The sequence below is a fragment of the Branchiostoma floridae genome, chromosome 3, assembly GCF_000003815.2.
Source record: "Branchiostoma floridae strain S238N-H82 chromosome 3, Bfl_VNyyK, whole genome shotgun sequence".
In the NCBI taxonomy this organism is placed as follows: Eukaryota; Metazoa; Chordata; class Leptocardii; order Amphioxiformes; family Branchiostomatidae; genus Branchiostoma; species Branchiostoma floridae.
This window is the reverse complement of record NC_049981.1, coordinates 23,542,245-23,556,948: the sequence shown is the minus strand read 5'-3', so window position 1 is coordinate 23,556,948 and position 14,704 is coordinate 23,542,245. Positions and strand designations below refer to the sequence as shown.

Sequence of the window (14,704 nt, the reverse complement as noted above, 5' to 3'; positions counted from 1 at the left end):
TTGTATACATACAGTATGAGCCATCTGGTCACAAAAATGTGTGGATTGGACACCTGGTCACCAAAATGTGCAGAGATCGGACATTGAACCAGCAAACTGTGTGATCATGGGCCGTTAGGCCATTAAAATATGTGTGCTTGGGACATCAGGACACGGAATATGTCAGCAAAATATCTGTATATGTACCTGAGTTACGGCATGGCTGCATCTTTAAATCCTGATAAGGATGCTCACATGAATGTCAGTGGTGGCATTTGTAGATCTTTCCTCCAAATTTAACCCTCACCTGTCTAAGGGTTGCACCAAACATCTGTGTCAAGCATGCCAAATACATGTATGTGGTTATAGCTGTGCCATTATCTTGGGTAGGAAATTACCTTAAATCAGGGAAAGCACAGTTCTTTTCTATGGATCTATTCCGGACGCTGCTTGCACGTATTCCATTTCCACAAGTGTGCCAAAATACTTTTTTTCACAAATATCTGATGTTTCCTGTGTTATTAAAGTTTTCAAGTTTTTGGGCACTAAGTTAAACATTCCTGCAGAATTGTGCTCTCTGAAAAGTTTGTAAATTCAGGAGTTATGATACAGTAACATGTAAACTGCTTTTTTGTAGCACTGCAAGAGAGTTGCATTATTGAAAGGACACATGTAGTTTGTTGCTACTTGTGACTGTCCTATGCATACATGAACACATTCAATGCTGTACAGTCTTAGTGGTACAAACTGACATATTTATTGAAATATGCCACAAGATATTTACAAAGACATACAATCAAAAGTCATGATAGCTTGGACATAATGTTGCAATAAGCTGGTAATGGAACAATATCATAGCTGTAACCTTTTGATGGTCCTTCACTATGATGTATTCTATTTACCTTGGCTAGTAATTATAAAATGGTGCTGTATTCCTGTCTTTATAAATATGTATAGTGCCAGAATTTCTCTGCCATCTGACATTGAAAGGAAAAATTATCATTTACATCTTTTGTAATGCAGCAGTTTAAACAGTACTTTTTGCATAGAAGTCACCTCTGTGGCTTCTTTAGATAAGGAATAAGGTAGATCCGCATGTAAAAAAAGCTTAGAGTCAGACATGATTCTATTCATAACATTAAAAAATCTATTTTCACACAAGCTGTAAGACCTTGCTATGTACAGACTTAAATGAAACTTCACATCATGCAATAAACTTGACAAGTCTGAATACACCTCAACATGATTGAGAAAATAGAACAGTTTCCCTTCTTTAGTGATGACAATTTTCACCATTATAGGAACAAGTGTGTTACCCTTAGTTCATGTTATCTTGTCAAAGTGCTGTTCTTCTCATTTTTTCACTTGCAATGCAAGCATCTTATTTGGACCAACAAAAATCCTTCCAACTATGCGTCATTCATTATTGAATGATAGATTACTCTTCCTCTCTCACATTCATCTGCAACAAACCTCATCCAGACCCTTTTAAATCTTTCAACCTTCTCTTAAACTCCTTCACAACCTTCTGTTGTTCACCTTTTTTACACAGTTTAAAAATCAAACCCACATCGATATTCACTTCTTTGTGTTACTTTTCATACCACAGAAATTAATGCTAACTTTCCCTTTGTCTTTTTCCCTCAGTCTCTTGTGCCTTCTTCCTCCTGTCTCTGACTCTGACACCAGCTTCAACTAACCCACATGCACGCATATCCTTATACATATTGTCATTAACATCACTGTAATTATAAAGGGATCATCATCATTTTCATCAGTCATAGAGATACAGTCCACCCTGGAGTCTACCCTGGAATATACAAAAGCAAACACCTTTAAGGATTCACAGTAAAACACCCAGAGGCACAAGTTTTTGGAGGTCAGTTAACGAACTGACAAAATACCATCCCTCCATACGGCATTTGTAGACTTAACTCAGCAATGTTTTGTGAAGTACGTTTGGAAATGGCCTGATGTGAAGAACAACCATAGAAAGTCCACTACTGTCCCTGTTTGAGATCCACGTTGTTAGGGATGTTCATGTTGATGTTGTTGGCAGCGTTGTTGTTATTTTCCGTGGCCAGGTCCAGTCGGTGGTACATGTCTACTATCTGTGTCTGGAATGCGTCCTTCAGCTGGCTCCGCTTCAGTTTGAAGGTCGGCGTGACCAGCCCGTTCTCCACAGTGAACTGGTCTGGGCAGAGGTAGATGTCCTTCACCTGTTTGGGGCAATGACATAATCAGAAATGTGTGAACTGTGCAACTTTTCTTAGCTTTTGTATAACTGAAAAACAACCACACCAGTTTTGTACAGTAAATACAGACTTAAAGACTTAAGTGATTCATATAGTCTTGATCTACACAAACCAAAATGAACCCTGCAAATGTGTTGGAATGCTTTTAGCATGCTTAAGATCAAACACTGGACCACTAGCTTAATGTTTCAACAAACGATGTTAACAAACGGTGTTAAAAGGTTGATTGACAGTCAAGAACAATTTGGTGACTTTACCTGTTCAAAGCCCATGAGACCTGCCTGATCACCCAGGGTGCAGATTTTGTGGAAGATGGCACTTTTAACTTCCTGCAATAGATAATAATGTGATGATTATAACTTCAAGTTGAAAGTGAAACTTATTTTAAAACTAAAAAGTAAGTGATTGATTATGGGAGGCCATCTTCTATGTCTCACCACCAGTTAAAATCCTGTTTTTTCGTCAGTTTGAGGGAATCTCAGAAAAGTCCACCCATTTTTCATGTCTTCCTTCTACTCATTCGATCATTCATTCAAAATGGACCTGCAATTTTACCTCATTCTGGCAGAGGGCGTCAATGTGGCCACCAATCCCCTTCGCTGAGGCCCATGTTGTCAGAACATCAGGGTCTGGCACAATGATTCCCACCAGAACTGCCTACAAAACAAACAACAACAAAAATAACTTGGCAATCGAAAGTTATTCAAGAATTGTTCTTGAAAAAAAAGCTCTTTTGTTCAATTTAAAAAAATAAAGATACATGGGATGATGTAGTTTGTCCATGTTGAGACAACAATATGAATATACGAAACAAAACATTGCAAGTGCAGCACAATTTAACGATTATATAGCTTAAGAAAAAAATGAGCAAGAAAAGACTTTGTATCAAGATTCAAGTATGATTGTCATCAATATCCAATAATTGACACAATGGATAGTTGCCCTATCATAACTTTACCTTCAGACTGTCCCCATACACAAAGCTCTGTGCGACCTGAGGACATGTGTTGTACACCATTTCCACCTTCTCTGGAGCCACGTATTCACCCTGCAGTGGTGCAAGAAGAATTTTTTTCAGAATAAAGTAAGATGTTTAGATAAGACATGTTTTGCGTAAGTTTGCATTGACTGGCATTTTTAATTCTTTTTAAACATCTTTTTTTTTAAAGATCTCTTCCATCATCAAGTCTTGACCCATTCAACCGTCATCCCCAAATTTTAAAAGAAGATTTTTAATCAAATACACTCTTTTAATAAAATCATTCCTCCATGAATTTCAAGGTGTGAGGCCTACCTGTGCCAGCTTGAAGATGCTCTTCTTTCTGTCAATCACTCTCAGAGTGCCATTCTGTAATTACATGTGAATGATATTATTGGTGAGAGTCTGTACTTGTCTGAATCATGACCAACATTTTGTCTGCAAGTTAAAGAAGTCACTTGAAGAGATGCCAAATTTTAAAAAGGTTAATTTTAGACTTCTACGACTGTTACATCTAAACATTAAAAACATCATATTGTTGTGAACAAAGGTAGAGCATATTGATATCAAAGTAAGGTTGATTTCTGACATGAGAATGTAGAATGCACTAAAGGTGTCTAAATGAAGTGTCTCAGGTGTACATACAGGTAACCACATGCCGATGTCACCAGAGTGCACCCAACCATCATCGTCAATAGTCTCATCCGTGTTCTTCTTGTCGTTAAGGTAGCCCTTAAAGACATTTGGTCCCTTGAAGCACACCTGCAAGGTTGAATGTGTCAGGTTGATTGACAGAAAATGATCCCAGTATATCAAAGTTACTGCATTTTATTATCATCAATTGTCTCACTGATAAAATATTGGCATCTACACTGAATTTTTGCCATAGGTCATCTTATTTCTGCACAAGCGAGCTATCAGCATCATGCAAATTTATGTGGTAATTCTCTTTTAAAGAATCTTACAATTTAACACTCTATATGTAAGTGTGCAACAAAGCACCTAAATTTGTATTGTTTATCTATCAGAGTGATTATTTTTATGTATAGTTTAATGTATAGTAAAACATACTTCTCCCTGTTTGTCCTCTGTGAAGTAGTTCATGTCAGGCACGTCCACCAGCTTAACCAGGTTACAGCCTAACGGTGTTCCAACATGACCTGTAGAAACAAAACTGGTTACCGGGAGACCATGAACAATGGAAATGAAAATTCTAAACAGTAGCTTCACAAACCAAAACGTAGATGTAGGCCTCCTTAATATGTAAGGATTTTTACTGAAACAGTGGATTTAAGTTGTTCTTACCGATTGAGTTATCCCCTGGAATAGTGAATGTTCCTGATCCTGAAACTTCCGTCTGGCCATAACCTTCAAACACCTGCATGGGAGTGTAAATTAAGATGGAGCTTTATACCTTACATTGCACATGCCATGTTGCACAATTTGTGCATTGACAATCTATGTTTATATAAAAAAGATTTCAAGTTAGTTTCAATGGCCAAAGGGTGCTACTGTAACATTGTAATACAGTTCTTGGCTGATCATATTTGACAATTTTTGTTTCATTGTCCGAATGTCTCAACATTGTCATAATATGGAAGGTACACATAAGTACGTTATTTTATTTTTAGAAAAAAATTCAAATTTACAAACTGCAAAATTAATACCTTTTTTTATTAAAAAAACTTATAAAGATAGAACAGCATAACGTTATCTATTTATGTTTGAGTTGGATCTGTTGAGTAAAAATCTTGCATTTTGTATGCCATGGATACTGTGCTCTACATGTATATGACAACAGGTAAGACAGAAAACTGCTTACACTGGCACCGAAGGCACATCTGGTGAAGGTAAGGATCTTCCCAGAGATGGGAGCCCCTGCCACGAACATCAGTCTCACCCTTCCACCCAGCTGATCCTGAGGGGAAAATAGCACATACAGTTGAGACAAAGGTGTTTACATCTGAGTCAGACACGGCATTAAACACATTTCGGAAAATGATGTATGACACAACAAGTACCACATGCTACCAGTATTATCAATATGAAAATGTACCTTCTGCAGCTGGCAATTTTCTAGATTCAAATGCAATAGAGTAACAATATAATAAACTCCATGATTGCATAGTGTCAATTGACGTGCACAGCCACATACCTGGACTTTCTTCAGCAACAACTTGTCCCAAATGGTGTCACTTCTAAGGATTCCCCTGCAATATGATATGTAGGAGACAAACAGTGATATTACTGCTCAAAATATTCTTGAATATGGAATATATTGATGTTTAATAGCATCTTTTATCTTCTCTCATTCATTCATTAGTCCCATAGCCTTTTAATCAGCCATAGTAATCTTCTCTCAGAAGGCAATAAAACTTGTACTTAGAAGATCTTTTGCCATCTTTATTCATATCTTCATAATGCAAGTCAAACAAATTGATGAGCACTTCATAAAAGTATATTCTACTTACTTCACCAGTTGCTTTTCCTTTGACTGAAGTGCAGCTCTTAACAGACGTTTCTTCAGAGAACTGTGCTGTACTTTTGCCATAACCTACAAAAAAAGTCAAGGAAATTAAAGCAATGAATCTCCAGGAGATCCTACATACGGTGGCATAACTTGCCAATGAATACTCCTTAAGGCCTCTTTTACCAATATGGTTAGTCTAGCTCGGCAGCAATAATAAGTTTGATTCCTGGCAAAAGAGTATGAAAGAGACTTGCTATAGCTATAATAGATTTGGACACCATCCCTAAAACAGAGCACCTTTACCATACATAACATATCAAGTCAAGACCTGTATTATTCTACAACTTTATGACAATAAAAAATTATGTTTCTTGTGCAGGTGTTGGCACACTGGTCCACAAAATCCGTGTTTGTCTTTGGCACACTTTTTGACAGACTAGTGGAAGAGGCTCAGTGGGTGTCACTTCACACTGTCGTGGTGGGTATATCATGTAACGCTAGTTCACCTTTATCTGCGTTTTTTTTAAAACAGGATATTAATAGGAATCCGGATATCAAGATGAAGGACGGTGGTAATATTTGATATTTTGCAAGTTGAAGCTACCGATCGTCGATTTGATATCCCTAAATACACGGCTTTCAAATACAACGGATATAGGTTACACACCGAATAAAGTTGAACTAGCATTAAAGTGCCTTACCCGAGGGCACAAAGTCAGGGCAAGGCACAGACAAACTAAAATGAGCTTCCATTCACTTTTCCCCTAAACTACACAAATTTTCACAATATAACATCAAATAATAAATATTATAACTAGTGTTATGCACCAAAAGATGTAGCAATTCAGAGTAGTGTAGACTGATCCCATAGTCCCTAAGAGATGCAAAATAAAAAGATGATAATGCAAATATTTGACGGACATGCAACCATTCTCTTATTGGTCGCTTTCCTAACTGGCAGACTATCATTGGTTGAACTGGTAATTATGATGGACAGTCTTTTGTTTGCCTCATTGAACTCGTTTCAGATCTACCATGGCCGCCGCGTGAGAAAGGTGTATTAGGTTCCTAGTCAAGCTCTCTACCCGCCACACAGACCTCACTACACTACTTTTTAAAATTTTTTATCAAAGAGGATGCTTTGCTCCATGGGAAGTGCCTTACCGCATCATGTATCCTGATGAGCACCCGTGGCACCGTAGCCATACAGGTGGGCTGGAGAGCCTGGATGTCACTCATCAGGTCCTTCACATCACCACGGAAGAACCCAATACTGGCGCCGTGTGTGAAGAGGTACAGCTGGGGGACAGCAAGTTAGATACAAAATGTAGTCAATCTTAGCAGCATAGCAGGGATAGCAATAATACTGGAAATCTTGATGAAAACTACAAGCCATGGCGCCAGATAGAGATTCCCTTATCAAATTCTAACTGCCATTGGTATTTAGGAAAAACTACATTTCCTGCCCCATGTATGAACAGGTACAGCTGGAGAACAGCAAGATACATTGTCAACCGAGCAGCATGTTTTCCAGCAATAATAGTCTGTAAATCTTGACTACAAACCATGATACCAGATAACCAGAAACCAGATAGAGATTCTCTTATCAAACTGGTATTTTGAAAAGCTTGACTGAGCTATCAATATAAAATGTTGTTTATCATGGACATTTCCCAACATCATGTTCATTCACTAATGTATAGTAGAATACCAAATATATTCAGTGACACTCGAAAAGTTGATGGATTTTGACAAAACTTTGACGTTAGTTGTTGTATAGAAACACATCTCTGGTGTAAAATATTATACATTTTGTACCTGCATGATTCTCTCTATCACATGGGCCAAAGGAAGGTACGAGATGTATACATCATCTGGACAGAACTTGATGGTGTCCTGTGAACGAGATAAGATATATTTACATGTAATACTCGAACACAATAGAAACAGTCAGCAAGGCTCAGCACAGATTGTGGTTTATCACTTCACAATCAATTTCTAGGGGGATCTGGCAGACACCAGACTTATATATTTAAAGTATAATGAACAACAGACCCATTTCAAGCTTTACCAGGTGCTTTTCCTATCATAACATGATCTCCCAGTCTATTGTAACATGAAGACGAAAATTCTGAGTACAATTCTTCTGAAGCTTTCGATCTTACCTGGAAATGCCCCACAGCACCTCCCAGTTCAGCTATCTGGTTGCGATGAGTTAACATGGCTCCCTTTGGGTCACCTGTATGTAAAGGAACCAAAGTGTTCAAAACAATATGCTTACGTATTGTCCTGTATGGTTGTGATTGGTGTGACTGACTTGGACTAACCGTTCTTGAAAATGCTATTATAGAAAATTCATTCTGTAAAGTAGAGTCTAAGGATACTGTGATTATAAGTTCCTACCCGTTGTTCCACTGGTGTAGTAGATTGTAGCCAAGTCATCAGGGCTGGGTAGCTGTAGCAAAATGAGAGGAAGTGTATTGATTATTCAACTACAAAATGTACTTATCTTACTGTTGTAAAGTCAAGCATTGAACAGTCAAATAGATTCTGAATAATATAATTGCAGCAGCATATTGTCTTCTGTGTGTGGCAATATCGTAGACAAGTTTGCAAAACAATAACTTACTACTTGGTCGTGTGGTTGCTGCTGCCCCAATCGCTTTAAGAGAAAAAGAACAGGGAAAGTCACCAAACTAACAATAAGAAAATCCTATAGCTTTTAACATACACCTTTAAAATGTCATTGAGTCCATTGTCTTTGTGAGTGAAAATATTCTGGGAATCTATTACTGACTTTTCTGTAACGAAACAAAGAAAAGTTATAATGGAGAATTCAATTGGCTTAGTAAACATGCAGTGTCTTAAACATCAACTTCTTCTTTGATAACAAGCAAGAGAAATGTTCTAAAAAAATGATAAAGCATCAACAACGATGATACGCTTTGTACTGTAAATCTTGAAATATTTCAGGGTTTTTTTACTTTTGCACTGCCCCTGGCTCTACTGTAAACTCATGATACGGTCTTTATTTTCATGTATTTTTGTGCTACAGTATTGTTTCAACCCAAAACTTCTTTTCCACTCCTTACTGCAAAATTACTCCTTCTGATTAAATTCTTGTGAAAAGAAATGATTTTACAGTTAACACACCACAACTTCGTTGAAGGCCAACATCTGCACGCCATGACGTTCCGCCATGAGGATGACCTCATCGGCCATGACCTCAGTGGTGATGATCCTCTTGACAGAGGACACCTGGTTGTTACTGATGAAGGTCAGCAGGAGCATGACCTTGGACTCCTCGTCACAGAGGACAGTCTCCAGTTGGGCTGTGCAGACAAGGCAGTAACATGATGTCAGATGTGATGATGGTGTCAGGACTTAAGAATTGATTTCGAGTAATATGTGTGTGTGGTAGATATTGTGCTGCCCCTACAACAGTCTCCAGTCGGGCTGGTGGTGACAAGGCAGTAACATAACATCAGATGTGGTGATGGTGTCAGGATTTAGGAATTGACTTTTGGTAATATGAGTGTATGTTAAATATTGTGCTGCCCCTGCAATAGTTTCCAGTTGGGCTGTAGAGACAAGACAGTTAAACATAACTTCAGATGTGGTGATGGTGTCAGGACTTAAAAATTGGGGCAATATGTGTGCGTGGTAAAATGTCATGGAGGGATGGAGGCCATGCAGGAGATGGAGAAACAACATCAAGGAATGGACAGGCAGATCACTAGCTGACTGCACACAGAAGGCAAAGAACAGGGAAGGGTGGAGGAAGCTAGTGCTGGAGGCACACTTGCCCCTAACCCTCTAGATGAGGATCAGACTAGGTGAGGTAAGATGAGGTAAAACATCCTGCTGCCCCTATGACACATTACCTACTATGGGAGTGGATGGATGGAATATAGGTGCAATGGTGCACCTTAACTAAAAGTTGAGGTACACAGGAAATACTAGTACTTGCTACCCTGGTTTCAGATGGTCCTGTATCTTACCCTGGTTGATGATGAACCTGAGGGCACTCCTTCCCAGAGTGGCGTACATGGGTACAGTCACCATGGAGAACATGTTAGATGCCTGGTCTGCAACAACGTACTGCCAACACAAATTATCAGACTTAGCAGAGACCTTATTCGACTTTATTGGTATCGTACATTTTACAGTCACGTCATTTTTACTTATCAACAGAGGATGATCACCTACAATAGACTGATTCCAATACCCTACCCACCTCTATCAAAATATAGATAAATTTAAAAAATGTTTTGACAAAAAAAGCATCCACTCGCTTGTTAGTATAACTAATAATTGCCATGCTATCATTGGTTTGGCTACAAGTGACATGGACAGTCAGGATCTGTCTATTCAATGATACACAATTAGTTTATACATGGTACAGGTACATCAATTGTATGATACGTAACTTTATTAATTACTGGCTTTACTAGAACTCTGATGAAATTGAATTATAAAATATTTTCTTTTGCAAAATGTAGCTCATATTCTTGGCACTAATACAAGACACAAATAACTTGGTGAAAACAAAGTGTTATTTGATAATACTTTTCATTTTGATAATAGATTGGGAATGAAGTTGAGCACTGACTCACCTCCACTCTGTTCTGATATTTAGATAAAACATTAGGACTAAAGAATTAATAAGATTGATGATACTGACTCACCTCCACTCTGTTCTGTGAGAAGATCCCCACGAAGCTTGTCTGGTTGGGTTTACAGCCCAGGGCGATCAGACCTGACCCGAAGTGGGCGGCACGGTCCAATACCTGTCAATCAATCAGTCAATCAACCTGTTACCATCTGGTACCACAACAAAATTCTATTCATTTTCCCCAAACACAAGAAAATTGGCATGGCAGAATTAGGGAACCTAGAGATAATATGTATGTTTACACGGAAAACTAAGAAAATTATCTATGGAATATTTTGTCATGTCAGGAAAATGAGGAGCAGGTATTGTGAGCTAAAAGTTGGAGCTAAAATTTCTTTCAAGGTATAGGTCCCAAAACGTTTGGAAAACAGAAAAGTTATCCTGACCATTATGACAAATCAGTGTAGTTTTCAACTACTCATCGTCAAGTGTGACGAAAAACATTTTATGCTGTTCATTGAATGCTAATCGTTATTACCCTATGGCCTTTTTATGACCATTCAGGAGCATTCAGCACGTTGCACCTTTCCCCTGGTTAGTAGTATGTATGTATAACGTACCTCGTTGTATGTGACCCATTCATAAGGCTTGTTTGGTCCCGGTCTCCACCCCAGACACGGACCATTGTCTGTGTGAAAAGAATTAAAACATTTGTAAGCCCACGCATTTTATCAATATATCATATGTCAATGCTCTTCCAAATTTAGTTTAGAGGCACAATTATAGATAGTTGAGAAAAGCTGCTAAAAGATTGTGAAATCCACAGATGAGAAAAAGCTATCTACACCCCTAGTTCCCTCACAACATGATAGATGTTCAATTCCTGAACATTGCAGCACAGATACCCCCTTCAGCACCAAGGACAGGGTCAGCCGAATTTCGTTCTGCGAAACTGTTGCTGTTAGTATAGGGGTAGCGACCATTTGGAGCGGGTCAAAACTCACAATGCTCATGCACAGGCTACGCTGTCCATACCTTCTTCGCAAGAAGATGAAGGGTCTACAATAATCATCAACAAGCAAGGTGAAAGAAGGGGACTGCCATAGGTGTGAATTACAACATATGCTCATGGTTGTGCGGTGGCGGATTTTGAAAGTTTTTATCATACTTACTTGAAACCATCGCTCCCCGCTTGAAGACATCGTGCAGAGTCTGCATGCCGTCATAGCAAGATTCCACCAGCTTGTCCCCCTCTAAGTACGCCGGGATGCGTCCTCCTCCCGTGCCCTACATAGACAGGAGCAATACAAATTGGCCTGCTCGTTTCGCTGCATTTGCGTTATGCCTGGTTAAAAACTGTTTTCAAACTCTCTGGCTCCCCACGACACTTTGTGAGTAGAAACTTTGTCTACAGAGTACGATCATGTCGAATTCTGCTAATTTGTTTTTCGTAGTTTACTTCAGGAACATGCATGTCGACACATTAAAAACAACATACACACATGAACAGATACATATACTAGTAACACATTTTAGCACACACAAGACATTTGAGAACAAAAGAAAACGTAGACCTTTATATACATTAGTTACCCGCTAGCTGTTATACTTACAGGCACTTCGCGGGATTGCATGCTGAGATCGCAAGGTGGCGTGACAGGGCGAGGCCGGTTCCTCATGAGCACCCCGCCCAGCACGGCTGCCCCCGCCCCCATCGCCGCAACACTCTCCATCCCAAGGCATCTAACGGGTACAGGATAATGGTATATAACATATATGATATAAACATTGTTGTGATATAACTTACCATCCTTCAAAACATATGTCCACCGCTATCTTCGAGTACAATTGTTTCCAGTGACGTCTTAGTTCATTGCCTTGAGTTGAAGTGGTCTAATTTCCTTGCTCTGAACAATCCCGTTAAAAAAAGTGAAAGTTGGAAGGCGTTTCAGGGAGTTTTGATAACATGTCACGTGTCCAATATGCAAATTAGAGGGGCCAGTCATTCTAAAGACGACCATATTATTAAGTTCGAAGAATCATATCTTTGTGTCGGAAACAGTCCACCTTTTACCTCAAATTTTCCGCTCATTGACATAAATATGACGCTAGCCATACCTCTGGGCCGTTATCCTGATGCCAGGCGTAGCAATGTTGGCGGCCGCCCCCAGTCTGACCGCGCCTGTAGCGGCCTGGCGCTGGGCGAGCTGGCGGAAGCAGGTGCGACAGGCTCCGCCCAACATCGCGGACTCCTGGCGTGGGCCTTCTGAAATGGACGATGGAATAAAACTTATGGTCACAATGGAACAGGTGTTTGTGTCGTTTGTTCTGTTGTGTCACATGCAAATAATTATTGTCGTTTGTTGTAATGTACATACTCGACTTGTTTCGTCACAATTCCACTTGTGATGGACATTCACCGACTGATGATAATGATGACGATGTCATATATCAGGGTGCTTTATCTCTTGTGACGTAATTGAGCGTGAATCTGAATAAGCTGTCCTTTGTGATGGCACGAAAATCGGACTTTTAGAGGTGGGCTGAACACGTCTCTCAGAGCTCTACCTCCAGTAGTTTTGTGGCGAACTACTTAGGGCTCACGCACGAACTCGATTCTTTCATTTGCAAAGTAACAATTCACACTGATCTGATGTCACGCGAGCGCGAGGCCTCATTAGAACACACATCGTCATCAACTGTTCGTCGATGACGACGTGTTCTAGAACGGCTTTCACAGCAAAGTTACGTCATAATGTTTTATTCTTTTATCCTAGCTACCAGAGATCTGTTTGGCGTACTATCGTAACCACATACATACAACGGCGACCGGCTTCTTCATCACTGTTGTGTGAAATCAGGTGACGTTATATTTGTAACACAAGCTGTCCGGTTGCAGCGGTGTTGGTTCTGCATAAAGCCCTTAGGAAAACTTGAATATTCTAAGCTTATACATTTCAGATTAAGGGTTAAGCCTCCTAACAAACACAAGTGATGCGTTAACTAAGATGCCAGCCATTTTTCATTGTTAGCACGGTGTATCCATTTACTGGTACAATCCTCAAGCACATAGCTATGCGGAAGAGGTGGGATTGCGTTTGACGTCAGTAAAGTGCTTCCGAAATAGATTGCTAACAACCCAGAAATATCTCCTACTCCACTCTGAATGCCATCACGAGTGAGTGCGGTGACTGCGATCATTGCGCTTTCTCACTACGTGCCACTGAGTACTGGTGCCACTGAGTACTGGTGTTCAGACTTTGGATACCGTAAATCACAGATTATTGTATTATCATCGGTCAGCAAGGTCTAGATTTTGTTTAGATCATTCCTATATATACGTCCTTGAAATTGCTTGAAAGGCGCGCCCAGATAAGATAGCCGTGGTATTCCTACGTGTGGTCACGAAAAGTCTGGACCTAAATATATCGACCTGCGTCATCACGACTGGAGGGCAGGTGCCTTTTATACTTTCCAGTGAGTCCAACCTTGGTAGGGTTACGTTTTGACATATTTGGCCATATCTAGCTAAATTTATGGCATATCCTCCCTGCTTTTCGCATTAGAAGAGTTCCGTAGATGTATACAAGGCTTTTACCTCTATGGCTACAATAATTAAGCACATAACAGAGCGACCCTCACCCCGTCTAATGCTATACTTAGTTCAGCTGTCAAAAATGTAAACACAACACGATGTAAAACTCCCGTCTATGCCAGAGTGCAACTGTGAAGGCTTACCTCGGATAAGTCCTCCCTCGGCACACCCCCTCCAAACCTTCGCCTCTCCCACACGCTATTCTTAACTTCCGAGCCTTTAAAACTGGGGACTTCCTGGCTTTAAAACATCTTAAGCGTCGCTTTAAGAAGTTTGCCAGGCGTCTCCAGGTTTGGGTTACCCGCACCGCGGAGCTGATATCGAGTTTCCCTGGTCAGTACCATTTATCCCAGCGTCTATTGACAGTCGTGATTGTGCATGACGAATAGGAGAAGGGAGCCAGACCACGCCCCCTACCGACCCATTTGTTCGCCAGCCGGTCTACTATAATAGAGGTGACCTCCAAAGTCGATACAAGGGCTGCCCGCGAACAAATGACGTCGGTTTCTCGTTACCTCGCCCCACCCCCACCCCCTACCACATGAAATAGTTACAATACGGATTCTACCAGGCTCCGCGGATTGGTGGTCTAATAGCAGAAATTGGACAGAGTCAGTAGTAAGAAAATAACTCCTTTGGACTGCGGACTCCCCAGCATACTGTTGGCTCGTCTATTGGTCCAATGATCCGTGGAGCCTGGTAGAGGCTAACAATACGCACCTTGCAGAGATACGAAAGGGAGTGGGACAAGTTTGGAGAATATGCAAGAAAAGCGTGGTACCGTGCAGCGTAATGGTTTCAGTGTTTGACC

At 40.1% G+C, this 14,704-nt stretch overlaps 1 protein-coding gene across 3 annotated transcripts; it reads right to left on the bottom strand.

Annotated features, from left to right (window-relative positions):
* Positions 1-713: 713 nt before the first annotated feature.
* Positions 714-14,247, bottom strand: LOC118411166 (long-chain-fatty-acid--CoA ligase 5-like). 3 transcript variants are annotated; one of them, XM_035813229.1, is made up of 24 exons: positions 14,037-14,244; positions 12,417-12,564; positions 11,912-12,041; positions 11,471-11,585; positions 10,919-10,986; positions 10,372-10,473; positions 9,685-9,784; positions 8,837-9,015; positions 8,313-8,345; positions 8,087-8,138; positions 7,849-7,922; positions 7,502-7,579; positions 6,848-6,982; positions 5,685-5,767; positions 5,369-5,423; positions 5,036-5,131; positions 4,519-4,591; positions 4,285-4,373; positions 3,859-3,975; positions 3,529-3,582; positions 3,193-3,282; positions 2,790-2,891; positions 2,492-2,563; positions 714-2,198 (listed from the first exon to the last, which is right to left on the bottom strand). In XM_035813229.1, the coding sequence occupies exons 2-24, from the start codon at positions 12,539-12,541 to the stop codon at positions 1,980-1,982; spliced, it is 2,241 nt and encodes a 746-aa protein (XP_035669122.1). In that variant the 5' UTR covers positions 12,542-12,564; positions 14,037-14,244; the 3' UTR covers positions 714-1,979. The 3 variants fall into 3 exon arrangements, with proteins under 3 accessions (XP_035669122.1, XP_035669124.1, XP_035669123.1); XM_035813231.1 differs by lacking the exon at positions 2,492-2,563 and having other exon boundaries at positions 14,037-14,247; XM_035813230.1 differs by lacking the exons at positions 11,912-12,041; positions 14,037-14,244 and adding an exon at positions 12,677-12,729.
* Positions 14,248-14,704: the final 457 nt, after the last annotated feature.

Coding starts and splice junctions, on each gene's coding strand:
- LOC118411166 (XM_035813229.1), bottom strand. CDS start 12,541: ATGTTGGGCGGAGCCTGTCGCACCTGCTTCCGCCAGCTCGCCCAGCGC. Junction 11,586..11,911: donor TGCAATCCCGCGAAGTGCCT/GTAAGTATAACA, acceptor CTGTCTATGTAG/GGCACGGGAGGAGGACGCAT. Junction 7,923..8,086: donor CTACACCAGTGGAACAACGG/GTAGGAACTTAT, acceptor CTTTACATACAG/GTGACCCAAAGGGAGCCATG.